This window comes from Coregonus clupeaformis, chromosome 19 (genome assembly GCF_020615455.1).
Source record: "Coregonus clupeaformis isolate EN_2021a chromosome 19, ASM2061545v1, whole genome shotgun sequence".
Classification (NCBI taxonomy): Eukaryota; Metazoa; Chordata; class Actinopteri; order Salmoniformes; family Salmonidae; genus Coregonus; species Coregonus clupeaformis.
In genome coordinates, this window is record NC_059210.1 from 24,712,526 (window position 1) to 24,732,430 (window position 19,905).

The following is a 19,905-nucleotide window of genomic DNA, read 5'->3' on the forward strand; positions in this document are numbered from 1 at the left end:
AGGCTAATGACGTCTCCCACAAGGAGGAGTCTGTGCGAGACAACGTTTAAATGAGCAGTAGATGAGAAGGAGAACATGGTGACTCACAGTGATTAACATAACTCCCATATATCTACACATTGGCTCTAGTGCACAATAAACTTGGCTTGGTTGAATATATGCCAACATCCATCCTACCATCTCCCTGTCATCACAGCATATATCACTTTCCAAACATCACTGAGTGTCCTAGATAATGTTCCTTCTCCTTTAGATTCGGTTCCAGACCATCATTCTCCGGGTTTATGCCAGCATTGCTGATGTCCCATCATCTATTGTACTTATTTTGGTCTGCACAGTGTGTGCCCAGATTGGCTGCTATAGGAAATCACGTTTTTTCTAAAGAGACAAAGCCTAGTTCCCTGACACAAGCACACCCACTCCCTCCAGTACCAGCCCAAACTCCTGTCCACTCACCCAGAGCCCATGACTTGTCCTCCCCTGGCCCCAGGCGACACGGGTCCTTGTACTGGGAGAAGAGGGAATGCTGCTGCTCCAGTTTATCCTCTGAAATGGAGGGATGCAATGAGAAACAAAGAGGGGCTTGTCTGTCCAAATCCACCAGTCATTATTCCAGATACATGGAATGATAGGTACAATACCCACACATACAATTTCTGCAGGATGTCAGAGAATAGAAGCTTTTCACACAGTCAGACAGCTAGCTACCTGAAGAGCAGTTGTCGAAATTGAGGTCGCCGAGGACAACATCAAAGGCCACCTGGTCCTCCAGACCCTTCTCCTCCGAGGGGCGGGACGTCGCCTTGCGGAAATCTGCCCCCCACGCCAAGAGCAGATCCAACTGCTCACAACGCACAGCTGCATCTCCTAAAGGACGTAGAGAGAGACAGAGAGAGAGAAATAGTGGGGGAGAGCGAGAGAGAGAGATAGAGGGAGAGAGAGAGAGAAAGAGAGAGGAGGGGGGATTGAAATACAAAATGTGAGTGGCTTAGCTTTAGATGGGATTTTGGCTGCAACACAAGGAGAGAGGGAGAAAAAATACAGAGAGTGTACTCAAACAGTATTTACAGCACACTGCATAATGGTCACTATGTGCTGCTGGCTGGGAAATGGGGAGGCTCCCTGTGGCCAGCGAGGATGACCATGCTACTAAACAGATCTGTGTGTGGGTAGAGCAGGGGTGGTCTGGAACCCTCGACGATGTCTATTCAATGCTGATCATTTATGAGTCAACAAGACAATGAAAACATGGGTTATAAGCAGCAAAGGCCAAAATAAACAGAAGTAAAAGCAGAAATACACACACACATACACACAGAACAAGTAGTAAGAGGGGAAAATGGGACATGAAATATAGATCGGTTTTGTACTGTGTAAAGCATCACCCAGAACATAATAAGGCCTCTCTTGTTCTCTCATCCCTATATTTCATTTGTCTTTAGAAATAGCCCTTGTTCTATAGTTAGCCCAGAGAGCAGACTCTCAGAGGTGTGGGAGGCTCCAAAAATAGCAGGGAGATCTGTCTTGGTAAAAAATGAGACCCAGAGACCAGAGGCTTTAAATAGGCCTGACTCTTAAAACAGCTTGAGCCCGTCGCCATGGGAACAGAGCATGTGTGCAGAGCAAGTATGCAGGTTTGATGCATCCATTTATCTGCTCCGAGGTAGAAAGCAGAATAGGCTACTACACACACCATCCATCTTACACCATCTGTCTACGACTATTGTGTTCACACATTCACGTGTACAATTACTCAGATCTCTCCCTATCCCAGTCTGTCGTCCCCACTTGCTTCAAGATGTCCACCATTGTTCGGGTAGCCAAGCAAGCGAAGGTATCTGAACTAAATGACTATCGCCCCGTAGCACTCACTTCTGTCACAATGAAGTGCTTTGAGAGGCTAATCAAGGACCATATCAACTTACCCAACACCCTCGATGTACTACAACTCGCATATTGCCCCAACAGATCTACAACAGTGGTAGGCCTGATCATCAACAACGACGACACAGCCTACAGGGAGAAGGTTAGTGCCCTGGCGGAAATAACCTCCCCCTGAACGTCAACAAAACAAAGGAGCTGATCGTGGATTACAGGAGACAGCAGAGAGAGCATGCCCCCATCCACATCGACAGGGCCGCAGTGGAGAGGGTCAAAAGCTTAAAGTTCCTTGACGTGCACATGAAATGGTCCCACCACACTGACACTGTTGTGAAGAAGGCGCAACAGTCCCTCTTCAATCTCAGGAGGCTGAAGAAATTCCCTCACGGACTTCTACAGATGCACCACCGAGAGCATTATTTTGGGCTGCATCACCGCCTGGTACGGCAACTGCACCACCCTCAACCGCATGGCTCTCAAAGTTATGCAACACCCAATTCCCCTGTGTGAACTTTTTTGTCTTCACAGCACTGTATTCTAGTCAAGACTCATCCTATATAACTACTTCTGTACACATCTTTTCTATTCATATACTGTCCATACTGTCTATACACACCATCATACAGTGCCTTTGGAAAGTATTCAGACCCCTTGACTTTTTCCACATTTTGTTACTGTCACGATCGAGGTAAGGAGTAGACCAAGGCGCAGCGTGATGAACAAACATACTTTAATTAGTTAAAGCATCAAAATACAAAACTAAACACGACTCGTGACGTCCACGGTATCAATGACCGAACACGGAACAAAAACCCACAACCACAAAGGGAAAACATACAGTTTAAATATGGCTCCCAATCAGAGACAACCAGCCAACAGCTGACACTCGTTGCCTCTGATTGGGAGTCACTCAGGCAAACATAGAATACAACAAACTAGAATGAACACCAACATAGAAATACACACATAGAAATGAACACACCCTGGCTCAACATAATGAGTCCCAGAGCCAGGGTGTGACAGTTACATTACAGCCTTATTATAAAATGGATTTTAAAAAAAAATCCTCAGCAATCTACACACAAAACCCCATAATGACAAAGAGAAAACTGTTTTTTAGACATTTTTGCTAATCTATGAAAAATACTGAAATACCTTAATTAAATAAGTATACCTTAATTACATAAGTACCCTTTGCTATGAGACTCGAAATTGAGCTCAGGTGCATCCTGTTTCCATTGATCATCCTTGAGATGTTTCTACAACTTGATTGGAGTCGACCTGTGGTAAATTCAATTGATTTGACATTATTTGGAAAGGTACACACCTGTCTATATAAAGGTTGACAGTGCATGTCAGAGCAAAAACCAAGCCATGAGGTCGAAGGAATTGTCCGTAGAGCTCCGAGACAGGATTGTGTCGAGGCACAGATCTGGGGAAGGGTACCAAAACATTTCTGCAGCATGGAAGGTCCCCAAGAACACAGTGGCCGCCATCATTCTTAAATGCAAGAAGTTTGGAACCACCAAGACTCCTAGAGCTAGACTGCCAGCCAAACTGAGCAATCAGGGGAGAAGGGCCTTGGTCAGGGAGGTGACCAAGAACCCGATGCTCACTCTGACAGAGCTCTAGAGTTCCTATGTGGAGATGGGAGAACCTTCCAGAAGGACAACCATCTCTACAGCACTCCACCAATCAGGCCTTTATGGTAGAGTGGCCAGACGGAAGCCACTCCTCAGTAAAAGGCTCATGACAGCCTGCTTGGAGTTTGCCAAAAGGCACCTAAAGGACTCAGACCATGAGAAACAAGATTCTCTGGTCTGATGAAACCAAGATTGAAGTCTTTGGCCTGAATGCCAAGCGTCACGTCTGGAGGAAACCTGGCACCATCCCTACAGTGAAGCATGGTGGTGGCAGCATCATGCTGTGGGGATGTTTTTCAGCGGCAGGGACTGGGAGACTAGTCAGGATCGAGGTAAAGTACAGAGAGATCCTTGATGAAAACCTGCTCCAGAGTGCTCAGGATCTCAGACTGGGGCGAAGGTTCACCTTCCAACAGGACAACGACCCTAAGCACACAGCCAAGACAACGCAGGAGTGGCTTCGGGACAAGTCTCTGAATGTCCTTGAGTGGCCCAGCCAGAGCCCGGACTTGAACCCGATCAAACATCTCTGGAGAGACCTGAAAATAGCTGTGCAGCAACGCTCCCCATCCAACCTGACAGAGCTTGAGAGGATCTGCAGAGAAGAATGGGAGAAACTCCCAAACTTTTTGGATAATATGTGTATTATTGTTGTATTGCTGTGTGTATGTTATTGTATTTCGCTGCACCTGCGATAACATCTGCAAATATTTGTACGCTACCAATAAACTTTGATTTGACTCTCAAATGCTTTTTTTTCTGTACACATCTTTTCTATTCATATACTGTCCATACTGTCAATACACACCATCATACAGTGCCTTTGGAAAGTATTCAGACCCCTTGACTTTTTCCACATTTTGTTACTGTCACGATCGAGGTAAGGAGTAGACCAAGGCGCAGCGTGATGAACAAACATACTTTAATTAGTTAAAGCATCAAAATACAAAACAAAACACGACTCGTGACGTCCACGGTATCAATCACCGAACACGGAACAAAAACCCACAACCACAAAGGGAAAACATACAGTTTAAATATGGCTCCCAATCAGAGACAACCAGCCAACAGCTGACACTCGTTGCCTCTGATTGGGAGTCACTCAGGCAAACATAGAATACAACAAACTAGAATGAACACCAACATAGAAATACACACATAGAAATGAACACACCCTGGCTCAACATAATGAGTCCCAGAGCCAGGGTGTGACAGTACCACACCCTAAAGGCGCGGACTGTGACCGCGCCTCAACTAAACAAACCAGGGGAGGGCTGGGCGGGCATACCTCCTCGGCGGCGGTTCTGGCTCCGGCCTTGACCACCACCCTCCAATACACCCCCCATAGTGCCCCTGGTCCAGTCTGGCCCCGCCGGCTGGAGCAGGACTGGACTTAACAGGAGCGATCCTTACCAGGCTGTCGACTCGCACCCCTGGCTTGGTGCGTGGAGGAGGAACGGGCCTTACCAGGCTGACGACGCGCACCCCTGGCTTGGTGCGTGGAGGAGGAACGGGCCTTACCAGGCTGACGACTCGCACCCCTGGCTTGGTGCGTGGAGAAGGAACGGGCCTTACCAGGCTGACTTCTCGCACCCCTGGCTTAGTGCGAGTGGCAGGAACAGGCCGGACCGGGCTGGCGACGCGCACCGTAGGTTTGGTGCGAGTGGCAGGAACAGGCCGGGTCGGGCTGGCGACGCGCACCGTAGACTTGGTGCGGGTGGCAGGAACAGGCCGGACCGGGCTGGCGACGCGCACCGTAGGTTTGGTGCGAGTGGCAGGAACAGGCCGGGTCGGGCTGGCGACGCGCACCGTAGACTTGGTGCGGGTGGCAGGAACAGGCCGGGTCGGGCTGGCGACGCGCACCGTAGACTTGGTGCGGGTGGCAGGAACAGGCCGGACCGGGCTGGCGACGCGCACCGTAGGTTTGGTGCGAGTGGCAGGAACAGGCCGGGTCGGGCTGGCGACGCGCACCGTAGACTTGGTGCGGGTGGCAGGAACAGGCCGGACCGGGCTGGCGACGCGCACCGTAGGTTTGGTGCGAGTGGCAGGAACAGGCCGGGTCGGGCTGGCGACGCACACCATAGGCTTGGTGCGTGGAGCAGGAACAGGCCGGGCTGGGCTGTCGACGCACACCGTAGGCTTGGTGCGTGGAGCAGGGACAGGCCGGACTGGGCTGGCGACGCACACCGTAGGCTTGGTGCGTGGAGCAGAGACAGGCCGGGCTGGGCTGGCGACGCACACCGTAGGCTTGGTGCGTGGAGCAGGGACAGGCCGAACCGGGCTGTGGAGACGGATAGGAGGCCTGGAGTGAAGAGCGGCCACCACCCGTCCTGGCTGAATGCCTACCCTCACAAACTCTGTGTGAGGCATCCGCACAGGACGTACAGGGCGGTGAACCCCTGGCCTGGTGGCCTTCTGGATCCGCCCCCTTTTCTCCTCCGTCAGCCCCGTCGTCCATGCCGTGTGCCCCCCCCTAAAAAATTTCTGGGGTTGCCTCACGACCGTCTGACGACGACCCTGATCACGCCGTTGCTCCTCTCTCCGTCGCCTCTCCACTGTCTCACTCCATGGCCGGCGATCCATCCCGGCCAGGATTTCCCCCCAAGTCCAGGACCCTTTACCGTCCAATATCTCCTCCCATGTCCAGGCTGCCTGCTCCTGGACACGCTGCTCCTCTTTCGCCAGGGCCTTTCCCGGCGCTTCCTCCCATGTCCACCCCAAGGGCTGCCCCTGGACACGCTGCTTGGTCGTTGCATGGTGGGTTTTTCTGTCACGATCGAGGTAAGGAGTAGACCAAGGCGCAGCAAACAAAACACGACTCGTGACGTCCACGGTATCAATGACCGAACACGGAACAAAAACCCACAACCACAAAGGGAAAACATACAGTTTAAATATGGCTCCCAATCAGAGACAACCAGCCAACAGCTGACACTCGTTGCCTCTGATTGGGAGTCACTCAGGCAAACATAGAATACAACAAACTAGAATGAACACCAACATAGAAATACACACATAGAAATGAACACACCCTGGCTCAACATAATGAGTCCCAGAGCCAGGGTGTGACAGTTACATTACAGCCTTATTATAAAATGGATTTTTTTTTTTATCCTCAGCAATCTACACACAAAACCCCATAATGACAAAGAGAAAACTGTTTTTTAGACATTTTTGCTAATCTATGAAAAATACTGAAATACCTTAATTAAATAAGTATACCTTAATTACATAAGTACCCTTTGCTATGAGACTCGAAATTGAGCTCAGGTGCATCCTGTTTCCATTGATCATCCTTGAGATGTTTCTACAACTTGATTGGAGTCGACCTGTGGTAAATTCAATTGATTTGACATTATTTGGAAAGGTACACACCTGTCTATATAAAGGTCCCACAGTTGACAGTGCATGTCAGAGCAAAAACCAAGCCATGAGGTCGAAGGAATTGTCCGTAGAGCTCCGAGACAGGATTGTGTCGAGGCACAGATCTGGGGAAGGGTACCAAAACATTTCTGCAGCATGGAAGGTCCCCAAGAACACAGTGGCCGCCATCATTCTTAAATGCAAGAAGTTTGGAACCACCAAGACTCCTAGAGCTAGACTGCCAGCCAAACTGAGCAATCAGGGGAGAAGGGCCTTGGTCAGGGAGGTGACCAAGAACCCGATGCTCACTCTGACAGAGCTCTAGAGTTCCTATGTGGAGATGGGAGAACCTTCCAGAAGGACAACCATCTCTGCAGCACTCCACCAATCAGGCCTTTATGGTAGAGTGGCCAGACGGAAGCCACTCCTCAGTAAAAGGCTCATGACAGCCTGCTTGGAGTTTGCCAAAAGGCACCTAAAGGACTCAGACCATGAGAAACAAGATTCTCTGGTCTGATGAAACCAAGATTGAAGTCTTTGGCCTGAATGCCAAGCGTCACGTCTGGAGGAAACCTGGCACCATCCCTACAGTGAAGCATGGTGGTGGCAGCATCATGCTGTGGGGATGTTTTTCAGCGGCAGGGACTGGGAGACTAGTCAGGATCGAGGTAAAGTACAGAGAGATCCTTGATGAAAACCTGCTCCAGAGTGCTCAGGATCTCAGACTGGGGCGAAGGTTCACCTTCCAACAGGACAACGACCCTAAGCACACAGCCAAGACAACGCAGGAGTGGCTTCGGGACAAGTCTCTGAATGTCCTTGAGTGGCCCAGCCAGAGCCCGGACTTGAACCCGATCAAACATCTCTGGAGAGACCTGAAAATAGCTGTGCAGCAACGCTCCCCATCCAACCTGACAGAGCTTGAGAGGATCTGCAGAGAAGAATGGGAGAAACTCCCAAACTTTTTGGATAATATGTGTATTATTGTTGTATTGCTGTGTGTATGTTATTGTATTTCGCTGCACCTGCGATAACATCTGCAAATATTTGTACGCTACCAATAAACTTTGATTTGACTCTCAAATGCTTTTTTATTCCCCAAAATGTGTTCCATTGACCTATTCTTTACTATTCAGACACTAGGGAGGAGAAGCTAGGATCCAATTAGTAAAGTGTATTGGTGTGTGAGCATGTACTGTACTGTATACTGTAAACATAAAAATACCTTCAATGGCGTGCAGATGAGTGCAGGTGAGGTATCCCACAACTCTCTGCTCCTGATGGGAGGTGCCCACCTGCACCTGTTGAGAATAAGGAGAGAAAAATAGGAAGTTAAACATCTCTGTCAACAAGTAGATTGGACAGTGAATTAGAAAACATGTAATACCACATAATATCATATATTAAAGTAACCTGTACATCTACAGGTCTATTTCTGTCTCGATGCTGCCCATTCTTCTTTATTCACTGTCCCCCTTTTGATCCTCCTTTCTGCTCCTCACTTTCTCTGTCATTGGCCCAATCCAAAAACACTAACTCTCCATCTGTCTCCCCTCCCTCCCTCCGTCTTGTCTCCCCTCTCTAACACCCGCTTCTCTGACATTGTCCCTGTTTGAAATCCCCTCAGTGGAGACAGTCTGTCCGTCACTGTTTCGATTTACAGCCCTGAATTGGCCATAGAAACACTGATGATCCTGGAATGAATGGAGAGGCTTTTACTGCAGATTACTCTGGGCCTGTGAGCCAGGGCCAAAAATGGATATATTGAATGGATAGACTGGTGCTGTTGAGTGTCAGGGGTGTGTGGACTACATAGTGGGGTGCAGGTAATGGGGATGGACTAGAGCAGGGGTGTCAAACTCATTTTAGCTCAGGGGCCACATGGAGGAAAATCTATTCCCAAGTGGGCCGGACCGGAAAAATCATGGTATATATAACTTAAAAACAACAACTTCAGATTGTTTTCTTTGTTTTAATTCGATCAACATACAACATAAAGCTGGAGCCTGAGGACAGTGTGTCCAAAATAGTACAAGCACAACATCACTATTAATCATAAAACACGTCAAGTTTATTTGAAAATTCTAAAGAAAAAGAACACACAAACACACAATGCCTCAGTGATTCACAGAACTGTTTCACAGATCACAGAACTATATCAGGGTGTCATTTCTCAGGCAGAAATGTAGATAAAAAGAATGAAATCCTGTTCCCCAAACAAGTGCAAGAACCACAGAGTCAAGAATAGGTTAAATATACAAATAAAATAAAATCAATTAAAAACAATAGCACATCAACATAAAAACATATAAACATAAATCTGAAAGCGTTGCTCAAACTCCCGTAACAGTCCCGTTATTTTATCTTTGAACCGCTTCATGTCTGCCACATGTTGGGTCGCGCACACATTTTTCAGACAGGGGAAGTGAGCTGCATCACCACCGGCAAGTTGCGTCTCCCACAATGACAGCTTCAACTTGAAAGAACGTATGCTGTCATAATACTGCGTGACAACTTTGTTGCGCCCTTGCAGCTGTTTGTTCAAGTTATTCAGGTACTCTGTAACATCCACCATAAATGCAAGGTCCTGCATCCATTCTGCGGAATGAAATTCTAACACTGGTTTGCCCTTTTCTTCCATGAACTGTTCAATTTCTTCTCGTAAATCAAAGAAACGCCTCAGCACAGCACCTCGGCTTAACCATCTTACCTCAGTGTGGTATGGCAGGCCATAGATGTGGTCTTTCTCTCTGAGAAGGCTGTCAAACTGACGGTGATTCAGGCTTCTGGATCGGATGAAATTAACAGTTTGGATGACCACCTTCATGACGTTATCCATCTTTAATGACTTGCAACACAAAGCCTCCTGGTGCAAAATACAGTGAAAAGTCAAAAAATCACGTCCTCCATTTGCAGATTGCACTTTCTCTCTGAACTTTGTCACAACGCCTGCTTTTATCCCGATCATTGAGGGCGCACCATCTGTAGCCAGGCTGACAGCGCGGGACCAGTCCACTCCGACCCTGTCCAGCGCGCCGACGAGTGCGGTAAAAATATCAGCTGCTGTCGTTGTATCTGTCATCGGCACCAACTCCACGAACTCCTCGTGACGGTCAATGTGTCATCAACTCCGCGGATGAAAATGGCCAGTTGTGCAACATCTGTAATGTCCGTGCTTTCATCAATTGCAACCGAAAACGCAATAAATGACTTTACTTTTTGCTTCAACTGGCTGTCCAAATCCACTGAAAGATCGGAAATCCTGTCTGCAACTGTGTTTCTTGTCAGGCTGATATTTGCAAAAGCCTGCCGCTTTTCAGGGCACACAATCTCCGCTGCCTTCATCATGCATGTTTTTACAAATTCACCCTCACTAAATGGTTTTGAAGCCACTGCGATTTCATTAGCAATGAGGTAGCTAGCTTTCACTGCAGCGTCACTGATGTCTCGGCTGTGAGTAAACACAGACTGCTGTTTCTTCAGACCCGCCAACAGTTCATTCACCTTCTCTCATCTCCGCTGTCCTTGAAAGTTGTCATATTTGTCGGCATGAAGACTCACATAGTGGCGACAAAGGTTATATTCTTTCAGCACTGCAACATGCTCTGAACACACCAAACATACAGCTTTCCCATTCAATTCCGTGAATAAATAGGATGACCATTTTTCTTGGAACACTCTGCACTCTGCGTCCACTTTTCTCTTTTTTGACAGAGACATATTGGGGCAATGAGGGTGCCAAAGCACATAATGTTAAAAGTAGAAGCCGTAATAAATATCGCGGGCAAAACAAAGTAGCTCATTGGCTGCACGTGCTTGACCTACTTGCTCTGCCCCGGTATAAACAGTTTGCTTGCTTAACACAATTGCTATTGCGCCATCCAGTGGACACAATTGGAACAGCAGTTTATTTTATTGAAAAATTGCAGCGCATTTTTATACTTTACAAAATTATTATTAATTAATTAATTTTTTTTTATTAATTTTTTTTTAGCATCTCGCGGGCCGGATTAAACCCGTTTGCGGGCCTGATCCGGCCCGTGGGCCGGACGTTTGACACCCCTGGACTAGAGTATTGGATTGAGTGGGTTGGAAATGTGCAGTGTTCTGAAGTGTTACCTAGTGTCAGAAATGGTCTATCTAAGATCTTTCAGGACTTTTTGAATAGGTCTCCTCTGTGATCAGGGCTATTGCAGGTTTGATTAGATTTGATTACAGTGTGTTCAAGCTCTCTGTTCAGTCACTGTGCAGTCATCCAATCACTTGATCGCAGTCTTGGCTTGGTCTCACCGACAAGGCCCTCATAGAAAACGCTTAGGACCAAAATGAAATGCAAGGGTTACATTTTAGACTACAACATAATACATTCTGTGACATTTTTTCCTCCACAAAGATTTGCAGCATTAATTCAATAAAGAAGCAGTAAACCCTGTGTCCAGCCATCACCTGTCCACTTGGCCTGACACATGCACTGTACATTCCCTCACCCAGTCTTTATAACAGCTCCCTTTCCAACTCTCTTACCCTCTGTTCCTGTTCCTCATTCTCTTTCTCTCTCTTTTCACTTCTCTCTCTTTCTCTGCCGGTGTCCCTGTGTATGAATATTTCAGAGGCTTATCCATGCTTCGGTAGGTGTGTGCTCTAAAACTGACAGGCCTAAAGGGAATCATGGTCATGTATCTAGAGCCGCTTGTGTGTGTGTGTGTATGTGTGTGTGTGTGCACAAGCGTGTGCGTCGCTGTTTGTGTTAGAAAATAAATAAATTATAATGATGATTATGATCATTTGAATTCCATGTATCTTGAGTATACTTGTAGGAGGGTAAACGTTCCATTTGAACCCAAAGGACTAGATACACTATATATACAAATGTATGGAGACACCCCTTTAAATAAGTGGATTTGGCTATTTCAGCCACACCGTTGCTGACAGGTGCATAAAATTGAGCACACAGCCATGCGATCTCCATAGACAAACATTGGCAGTAGAATGGCCTTACTGAAGAGCTCAGTGACTTTCAACATGGCACCATCGTAGGATGCCACCTTTCCAACAAGTCAATTCGTCACATTTCTGCCCTGCTAGAGCTGCCCCGGTCAACTGTAAGTGCTGTTATTGTGAAGTGGAAATGTCTAGGAGCAGCAACGGCTCAGCCGTGAAGTGGTAGGCTAAACAAGCTCACAGAATGGGACTGCCGTAAAAATCGTCTGTCCTCGGTTGCAACAATCACTACCGAGTTCCAAACTGCCTCTGGAAGCAACGTCAGCACAATAACTTTTTGTCGGGAGCGTCATGAAATGGGTTTCCATGGCCGAGCAGCCGCACACAAGCCTAAGATCACCATGCACAATGCCAAGTGTTGGCTGGAGTGGTGTAAAGCTTGCCGCCATTGGACTCTGGAGCAGTGGAAATGCGTTCTCTGGAGTGATGAATCACGCTTCACCATCTGGCAGTTCGACGGACTAATCTGGGTTTGGCGGATGCCAGGAGAACACTACCTGCCCCAATGCATAGTGTAAAGTTTGGTGGAGGAGGAATAATGGTCTGGGGCTGTTTATCATGTTTCGGCTAGGCCCCTTAGTTCCAGTGAAGGGAAATCTTAACGCTACGGTATACAATGACATTCTAGACAATTCTGTGCTTCCAACTTTGTGGCAACAGTTTGGTGAAGGCCCTTTCCTGTTCCAGCATGACAATGCCCCTGTGCACAAAGCGAGTTCCATACAGAAATGGTTTGTCGACATCAGTGTGGAAGAACTTGACTGGCCTGCACAGAGCCCTGACCTCAACCCCATCGAACACCTTTGGGATGAATTGGAATGCCGACTGCGAGTCAGGCTCAATCGCCCAACATCAGTGCCCGACCTCACTAATGCTCTTGTTGCTGAATGGAAGCAAGTCCCACAGCAATGTTCCAACATCTAGTGGAAAGCCTTCCTAGAAGAGTGGAGTCTGTTATAGCAGCAAAGGGGGGACCAACTCCATATTAATGTCCATGATTTTGGAATGAGATGTTCGACTAGCAGGTGTCCACATACTTTTGGTAATGTAGTGTATGTGACCAGCTTTAAATTCTCCTGCAACCAGACCTTTTTCTCTCTCAACATGGAGGCTAGAAAGAGGAGCAAATACCTCTACTGTACCTCATTACTGTGTCCAATGCTTAGATAGACTTTCACATCGACACAGGCAGAGTAAAAGCAATGCCCTTTATCCCCAGGAAGGAAGGTAATTTATATTAATGGAGTTGACCTCAGCACTGAGAGGAGTTCTTGGTCATTAAAAGCAAAGGGAGAAGCTAAGAGTTTATTTCTTTAATTTATTTCCATTCAATGTGTACTTTGAGTGGGCCTGTTTTAAGGTTTTCTCTGTAATGTATTCAAACTCAACACAAACAGGCACAAGCATGCACAAAGACGCAAGCTCTCTCGCACGCATGCACACACACTCACTCACACACTCTTCCCTCAACCTTGCACTTTGCTGTTTTAAATAATAATAAGAGGGATAAATGTTGAGACAGAAAGGCTTTAATTACTGGGTTGCTCACTCTTCAGGGAGACCTTTTTAATTAATTGTGTATCTCTACACACCCGCTACCCTCCCTCCCTCCCTTTGCCTCCAGTGCTCGTCTTTGTAATGTCTGAGTTTGTCACTTTGTATTGCAAATGAAATCTGCCACTTTCACTTCATGTAGGTCTGCTAAGAACGTACATTGTTAGAGGAAAATGACCTTGTGGTTTGATAATATTTGTTTGGTCACAAGACTCCCAAGCTTGCAGAGAAAGACCTCTTGGATACATCATTCTTTCTAAAGCCTACTAGTCTGTGGGGTCAAACTGCACGAGGACCCTGAAGCTAAGGGTCAGTCCTACATGAGCTCTGGAGAGAGTGAGATGATGACCCAGAATGACCCTACGGAGGAGGGAGGGAGGTACTTAGAGGCAAAGCCATAGGAGCTTGTTATCTGAATCAATAAGCAGCAGGGGGAGATATTGAACATGGTTGTCAGAGTGGTGGAACTAAAAGGTGCCTACAGAACTTAGCAGGCTTGTAGACAGCCTCCCAGTGTCTCCCAGACCCATCATCACCTTCAGGCTGAGAACTGCTGAGCTGCCCCAGCAGGACCTGGAGGCCAACCAGAACCAGGGATGCATCCCAAATGGCACCAAGGGAATAGGGTTCCATTTGGGACACAACCCAGGACACAGCCCCAGCCACAGCCAGACACACAACTACAGCCACACAACTATAGCCAGACAGCCCCAGCCACAGCCAGACACACAACTACAGCCACACAACTACAGCAACACAACTACAGCCACACAACTACAGCCAGACAGCCCCAGCCACACAACTACAGCCACACAACTACAGCCACACAACTACAGCCAGACAGCCCCAGCCACACAACTACAGCCACACAACTACAGCCACACAACTATAGCCAGACAGCCCCAGCCACACAACTACAGCCACACAACTACAGCCACACAACTACAGCCAAACACAACTACAGCCACACAACTACAGCCACACAACTACTGCCACACAACTACAGCCACACAACTACAGCCACACAACTACAGCCACACAACTACAGCCACACAGCCCTAACCTCGCAGGTTAGTGATCAATGAACCCAAACTCTGCTTTGCTCTGCCTGTCATCACTCTCCCCAATGGAGTCGACACAGAGAGCCTCGTCAGTCACCCGCAGCTCACGGCATGGCGCTGCCACACCAGAAAACTACTAAAGCTCAATACTGGAAATGGGCAGACTAGCTAAATATGACTTAATTCATGTTTTGAAATAGCAGTGGTCTGTAGTTCTGGAGCAACTCGAAAGGCCGAAAACAGCTATAACAGAAGATGATCCTTAAAAATATTGAATAGGCTACAATTTGCTCCTGTTGACCTGTGCTAATTCACACTTGAACTCCTTGTTTTAGCACTTCAGAAATACTGTCACAGTATAAATAGACAGCCCACCAAATTATAATCAAAGACATACTATAGGCTAGATATGGGAATTGAAAAGACTGCAGAAATGACACCACCCTCTGAACAGAGGGTAGACACATATCTGCAACCCTCAAATGAAAAGGTCTACAGTAATGTATTATTTAATTTGAGACTGAATAAAAAAAGGGCATTTCTTTCATCCTGGTCTCTGCAAAAATTGCAAGAGAGATTTTCAACTTTCAACTCCCCCCAAGCCAAGGGTACAGGGAACTATGCCTAAATAATTCAACTCCGTTGTGTTCACAAAGTTTCTGCAACAGTAAGGTTGAATATATCTGTCCAACAACAGTGGAAACAGATCCAACCCCAAAAAGCAGCCATATGTGAGGATGCAGCCTGGAGGACATTTAGCTCCTTTACCAATGATCTGGTCCAATAAGAGGCAGTAACACATTTTTAACACTCAAAGTATTACCCTAATTATGATCATTCCTTCAGCCTTTTTCACACTTACAGCGATTAATTTACAGCACTTGCCAATGCTATCATTAGTAGAGACAGAAAAAACACCTAACCTTGACAAAGAGGGCTCCTTTGGCTGCTAGGGCGTCTTCCCCTCGCCCGTTGGGGTAGCACTCATAGTGGGCGTCCAGGATGGGGTAGCGGCTGGCCAGCATGACGCCGCTGTTGAGGAACTTGAAGCGGGAGCAGCAGCCCTTCCAGGCGTAGCGGCCCACATCACTCAGGATGTAGGGGAAGTAGTGGTGCAGCTGCCGCCTCAGCCTGGACGTGGCCCGGTGGTCAAACACTTCCTGCAGACACAGGAAGTCCAGGTTGGCAGGGAAGAAGGCTGAGATCTCGTGGTCGATGCCATCGTCGCCTTGGCGCCGCTTGCGGCCGGTGTGCTTCTTGAACATGGAGGTGCGGTGGGACAGGGTGTTGTTAGAAGACATCCCCCCTGTCAGGCTCTCTGCGTCACCCTCGCCTTGGTAGTTTCCTGTCTCTGCCTCTGGGGGGTCTGGCTCTGGGGCACTGATACTGATCTGGACCCCTGAGGTGTGCATAGGGCAGTCTGGGGAGTTCTGGGCCCCTGTGTTGTGAACAGGGCAGTCAGAGCTGTTCTGGGCACCAGCAGTGTGAAGCGGGCACTCTGGTGTGTTCTCTCCACCAGCTACGTGGACGGGACAATCTGAGGAGCTCTGGTCCCCTGTTGGGTGTATGGGGCAGTCGGCACCGGCGGTGGGTATGGGGCAGTCTGCACCGGCAGTGTGTATTGGGCAGTCTGCACCAGCGTTGTGTACAGGGCACTCAGTGAGGGGTTCGGTCTCGGCCTCGGCTGTGTTGTCAGGCCGCTGGTCCAGTGAGGAGGTGCGTCGGAACCCCGTGACCAGGCTGCTGAAGGAGACAGCGCTGATGGAGGTGTTGGTTGGGGAGTCGATGTAGATCTTGATCTGCGGCCGGCTGGCCCCATTACGGATACGCTTGCCCACCTCGCGGGCGCGGCGCTGGGTCTCAGACAGGTTGTTGAAGCGTGCCAGGGAGTCTGGCAGTAGGCACACGTTGGCACTGCCGAAGCAGAAGCTGCGGCCCTGCGGCCTCCAGTCGGCCAGTGAAGCCTCGCCCCCCTGCTCGGCCTGGTGCTTGTCTGGGCGGTGGTGGGTGTAGAGATATGGATGGCGGGCCGCCTGCAGGGGAGCCCACAGCAGGAAGCCCAGCAAAGCGAAGGGCAGCGAGGCCAGGAGGAGCAGCAGGTAGAGCGGGGTGGACACCAGCACATACAGCGTCACGAAGGAGCAGGGGTCCTGGGAGCGCCGGCGCTTTTCCAGAGAGGTGGCCACACAGGAGGACAGCAGGCGGTCCAGCAGCCAGTAGCAGGGGAAGATGAAGCCCCATGACAGGCTAGTGAGGCACCGCAGGAAGGCACTGGAGTAGGGAGAGGTGTGGAGGACCATCTCCTCTCTGGCTGACATAAAACACTCTCACACTAAAATCAATGGAAAAAAACTCAACTCAAATCTACCCTCCCCCCTGGGTGGAGAAATGAACACTACATGGTTCCCTTCGCTTTTACCAGCAGGCTCTGCAGCTCTTTGCCTGACGACAGGAGGCTCCTTCACCCTCCCCCTCCCCTCACCACAGTGGCCCTCCAATGGAGGAATGAGGAACTAGAGTCTCTGGGTGATCATCTTGATGACGTAGAACTAGCTGCTGTGGTCACAAGGAATCCATGGACATCAGGGGTGCGGATCTATGAAGAAGTGGATCTCACTACCATCTCAGCTTCAGAACCTGCCGAGAGGAGAGGGAGGAAAGAAGGATAGAGGGAGAGAGAGAGAGAAAAAAAGGAAGGGGCATCAGCTGTGCAATGACTCACTGTGATGAAAATGTGTGGTCAGCAAAATGGGCCTTGTTCATTTCCCTAATGTCCCCCAATGGTTAGAAATACTGCATCACAGGTGATACACAGTTTCTGATAGGCTTGTGTGCATCTCCGTGTGTTTAAACAGTCAAAATGAGACTTGTTTTTAACATAACACAACAAAAACACCAAATGGTTTTAGTGCCAAAACATGATTTATAAATCTGCAGAATTCATAGCAAATAACACTACTGCAAACGATAATCAGACACAGGAGGCACTCAGTGGGGTAACCTTATATGAATATAATAACACTACTGCAAACGATAATCAGACACAGGAGGCACTCAGTGGGGTAACCTTATATGAATATAAGGTTGCGTGGAAAGTGAAGCAATCCACACAGTATAAATAAATCATGAATTGTTAATTAATGAATTTAAACACTGAAGGGCCACTGGCCTCAGCCTAACCCCAGAGCCACCAAACCATATTCAGCACAGCAAAAGCAACATGACTCTGGACTGTGTGCCGCAGCGGCCCTGGGGCAAGACTGTGTTACAAATATTGTATAAATGACCATTATGTATGCTGCTCTGAATCGATCAGGATCATATGAAAATGTAATTGTTTTACGAAACAGAAAGAATAGTGTAGCTCCTGTCAATGAATTATGCAGCTCCTGTCAATTGACTTTTTAGGATAACAAAGCAGTTAGTGAGTCCTTTTAGGACTGATGCCAACAAAACTTTCAATGGATCTGAAATATATTGATGCTACTAGCTCTCTTAATAAGGTCACCTCATCATCCATCTCATACATCAAAGCCTGTTACAAGATTATAGACCATCTCTGGTTACATGGTGTCTCATCATGTGCAACCTCACTGTTTGTGTCATCATGTGTGCCTTCACCGTTTGTCACCACCATGATTAATGTCAAACGTTCTATCATGTTGTGGAACGTCATGCTGTATGTCATCAGGGACAGATAGTGCCCAGAGCAGACCCTGGCTGTTTCTCAAATCACACCCTATTCCCTATATAGTGCACTACTTTTGACCAGGGCCCTTAGGGCTTTGGTCAAAAGTAGTGCACTATATGGGGAAAAGGGTGCCATTTGGGATGCAACCCCTGTGTCTGTCTGTCTGTCTATCTGCTAGATGAGGAGTTTGCCCTGGGATGAGGCTGGCTGCACACTAACTGCATCTGTCTCTGGACCTCTGACCATGACCATGTTGAAGTGGAGTGCTGGCAGCAGCAGCTCCCACCCGGGGCTGTTTGTGACCTTCTCCTCTGGGCTGAAATGGCAGTGCGGACAACTGGGAATAGGTTTTGCTCCGATGATGAGCCATTTCAATGTGAACTCTTCTTAGCTGTCTTGACACGCTCATTTCCTTTCCTATGTGAAACTGTCAGTGTTTGTTGGAATGAAGCCATAATAACGGTGATCCATTCTGTCTTCGATATAGAGTATGTGCCACTTCATTTTACAAGATAATTATGTAATTTATATACAATGCTATACAACAATCTGAGCTATTTTTATCTGGATGATACTGTATTTTTTAAAACCGTACAGGTTTTGTTGGCTACATTCCCTCTGGATAGCACGATCGATCATCTTGGTATCTTTATGTCCAGATTTACATTTATATTTTTGTCATTTAGCAGACGCTCTTATCCAGAGCGACTTACAGTTAGTGAGTGCATACATTATTTTCATACTGGTCCCCCGTGAGAATCGAACCCACAACCCTGGCGTTGCAAGCGCCATGCTCTACCAACTGAGCTACACGGAACTACAGATGACAGAGAGACAGCTCTCAATGCTGCACCGTATGTGCTTACACGGAACATAATGCAGCATCACAACTGTAATTACTACTATTCATATTGAGGCCACAGACTTGGCTTCCAAAAATCCCTTGTATTAGCATTGATCCTTTTTATAGTGCTTTGGCTACCGTTTTGAATCAGCTAGCATAATATCTTTTGATCATATCTAATATTCTTAATGCATCTCACTGTTCAGGGTGATGGGTTAAAGCTGTGTCATGATGATTAACACAGAGTACATCAACACTGGACCCTTTTATGAAATTAGACAAAGCAAATCTGCATGCACGAGCAGAAGCATCATGCACCTGATGTTTTGAAGCAGGAGAGAAGAGAAAAGCAGAGGAGAGATAGAGATGGAGAGAAATCAGAGGAGAGATAGAGATGGAGAGAAGAGCGGAGGAGAGACATAGTGAAGAGAAGAGTGGAGGAGAGATGGAGAGGAGAGAAAGAGCAGGTGCAGAGCCGGTTCCTGTCCTCATCATCATCTATCTCCCTCTGCACCTCTGCATCGTAGGGGTGGGTGACATACAGGGTTGAGTAGATTACTTTCTAAATGTTATCTGTTACAGTTAATAGTTACCTGTCCAAAATTGTTATCTGTGATGTAACTTTTGGATCAGTAATGTAATCTGGTTACTTTGGATGACTTTCCCCTTAAAAGGCATTAGAAGAAGACAAAAAGGATCCATCAAACTCACAGAAAGGTGTCATCATGTATTTTTTCTCTCTCAAACATCCTTTCTGAATTTCAAAGTAATCCAAGAAGTAATCATCTAGTTTTTCAAAAGTATCTGTAATCTGATTACATACTTTTTTGCTGATAACGTAACCGATAACAGTTACAGTTTTGTTGT

At 47.6% G+C, this 19,905-nt stretch overlaps 1 protein-coding gene across 1 annotated transcript in view; it reads right to left on the reverse strand.

Annotated features, from left to right (window-relative positions):
* The window catches only part of LOC121531793 (sphingomyelin phosphodiesterase 3), a 41,490-nt gene that overhangs the window by 6,117 nt on the left and 15,468 nt on the right, over positions 1 to 19,905 (reverse strand). The window contains exons 2-5 of the mRNA XM_041837247.1: positions 15,427 to 17,140; positions 8,113 to 8,188; positions 709 to 867; positions 457 to 546 (exon numbers count right to left, since the gene is read on the reverse strand). Of these exons, the coding sequence (XP_041693181.1) occupies positions 457 to 546; positions 709 to 867; positions 8,113 to 8,188; positions 15,427 to 16,821 (1,720 nt within the window). The 5' untranslated portion in view covers positions 16,822 to 17,140. The remainder of the gene's footprint in view (positions 1 to 456; positions 547 to 708; positions 868 to 8,112; positions 8,189 to 15,426; positions 17,141 to 19,905) is intronic.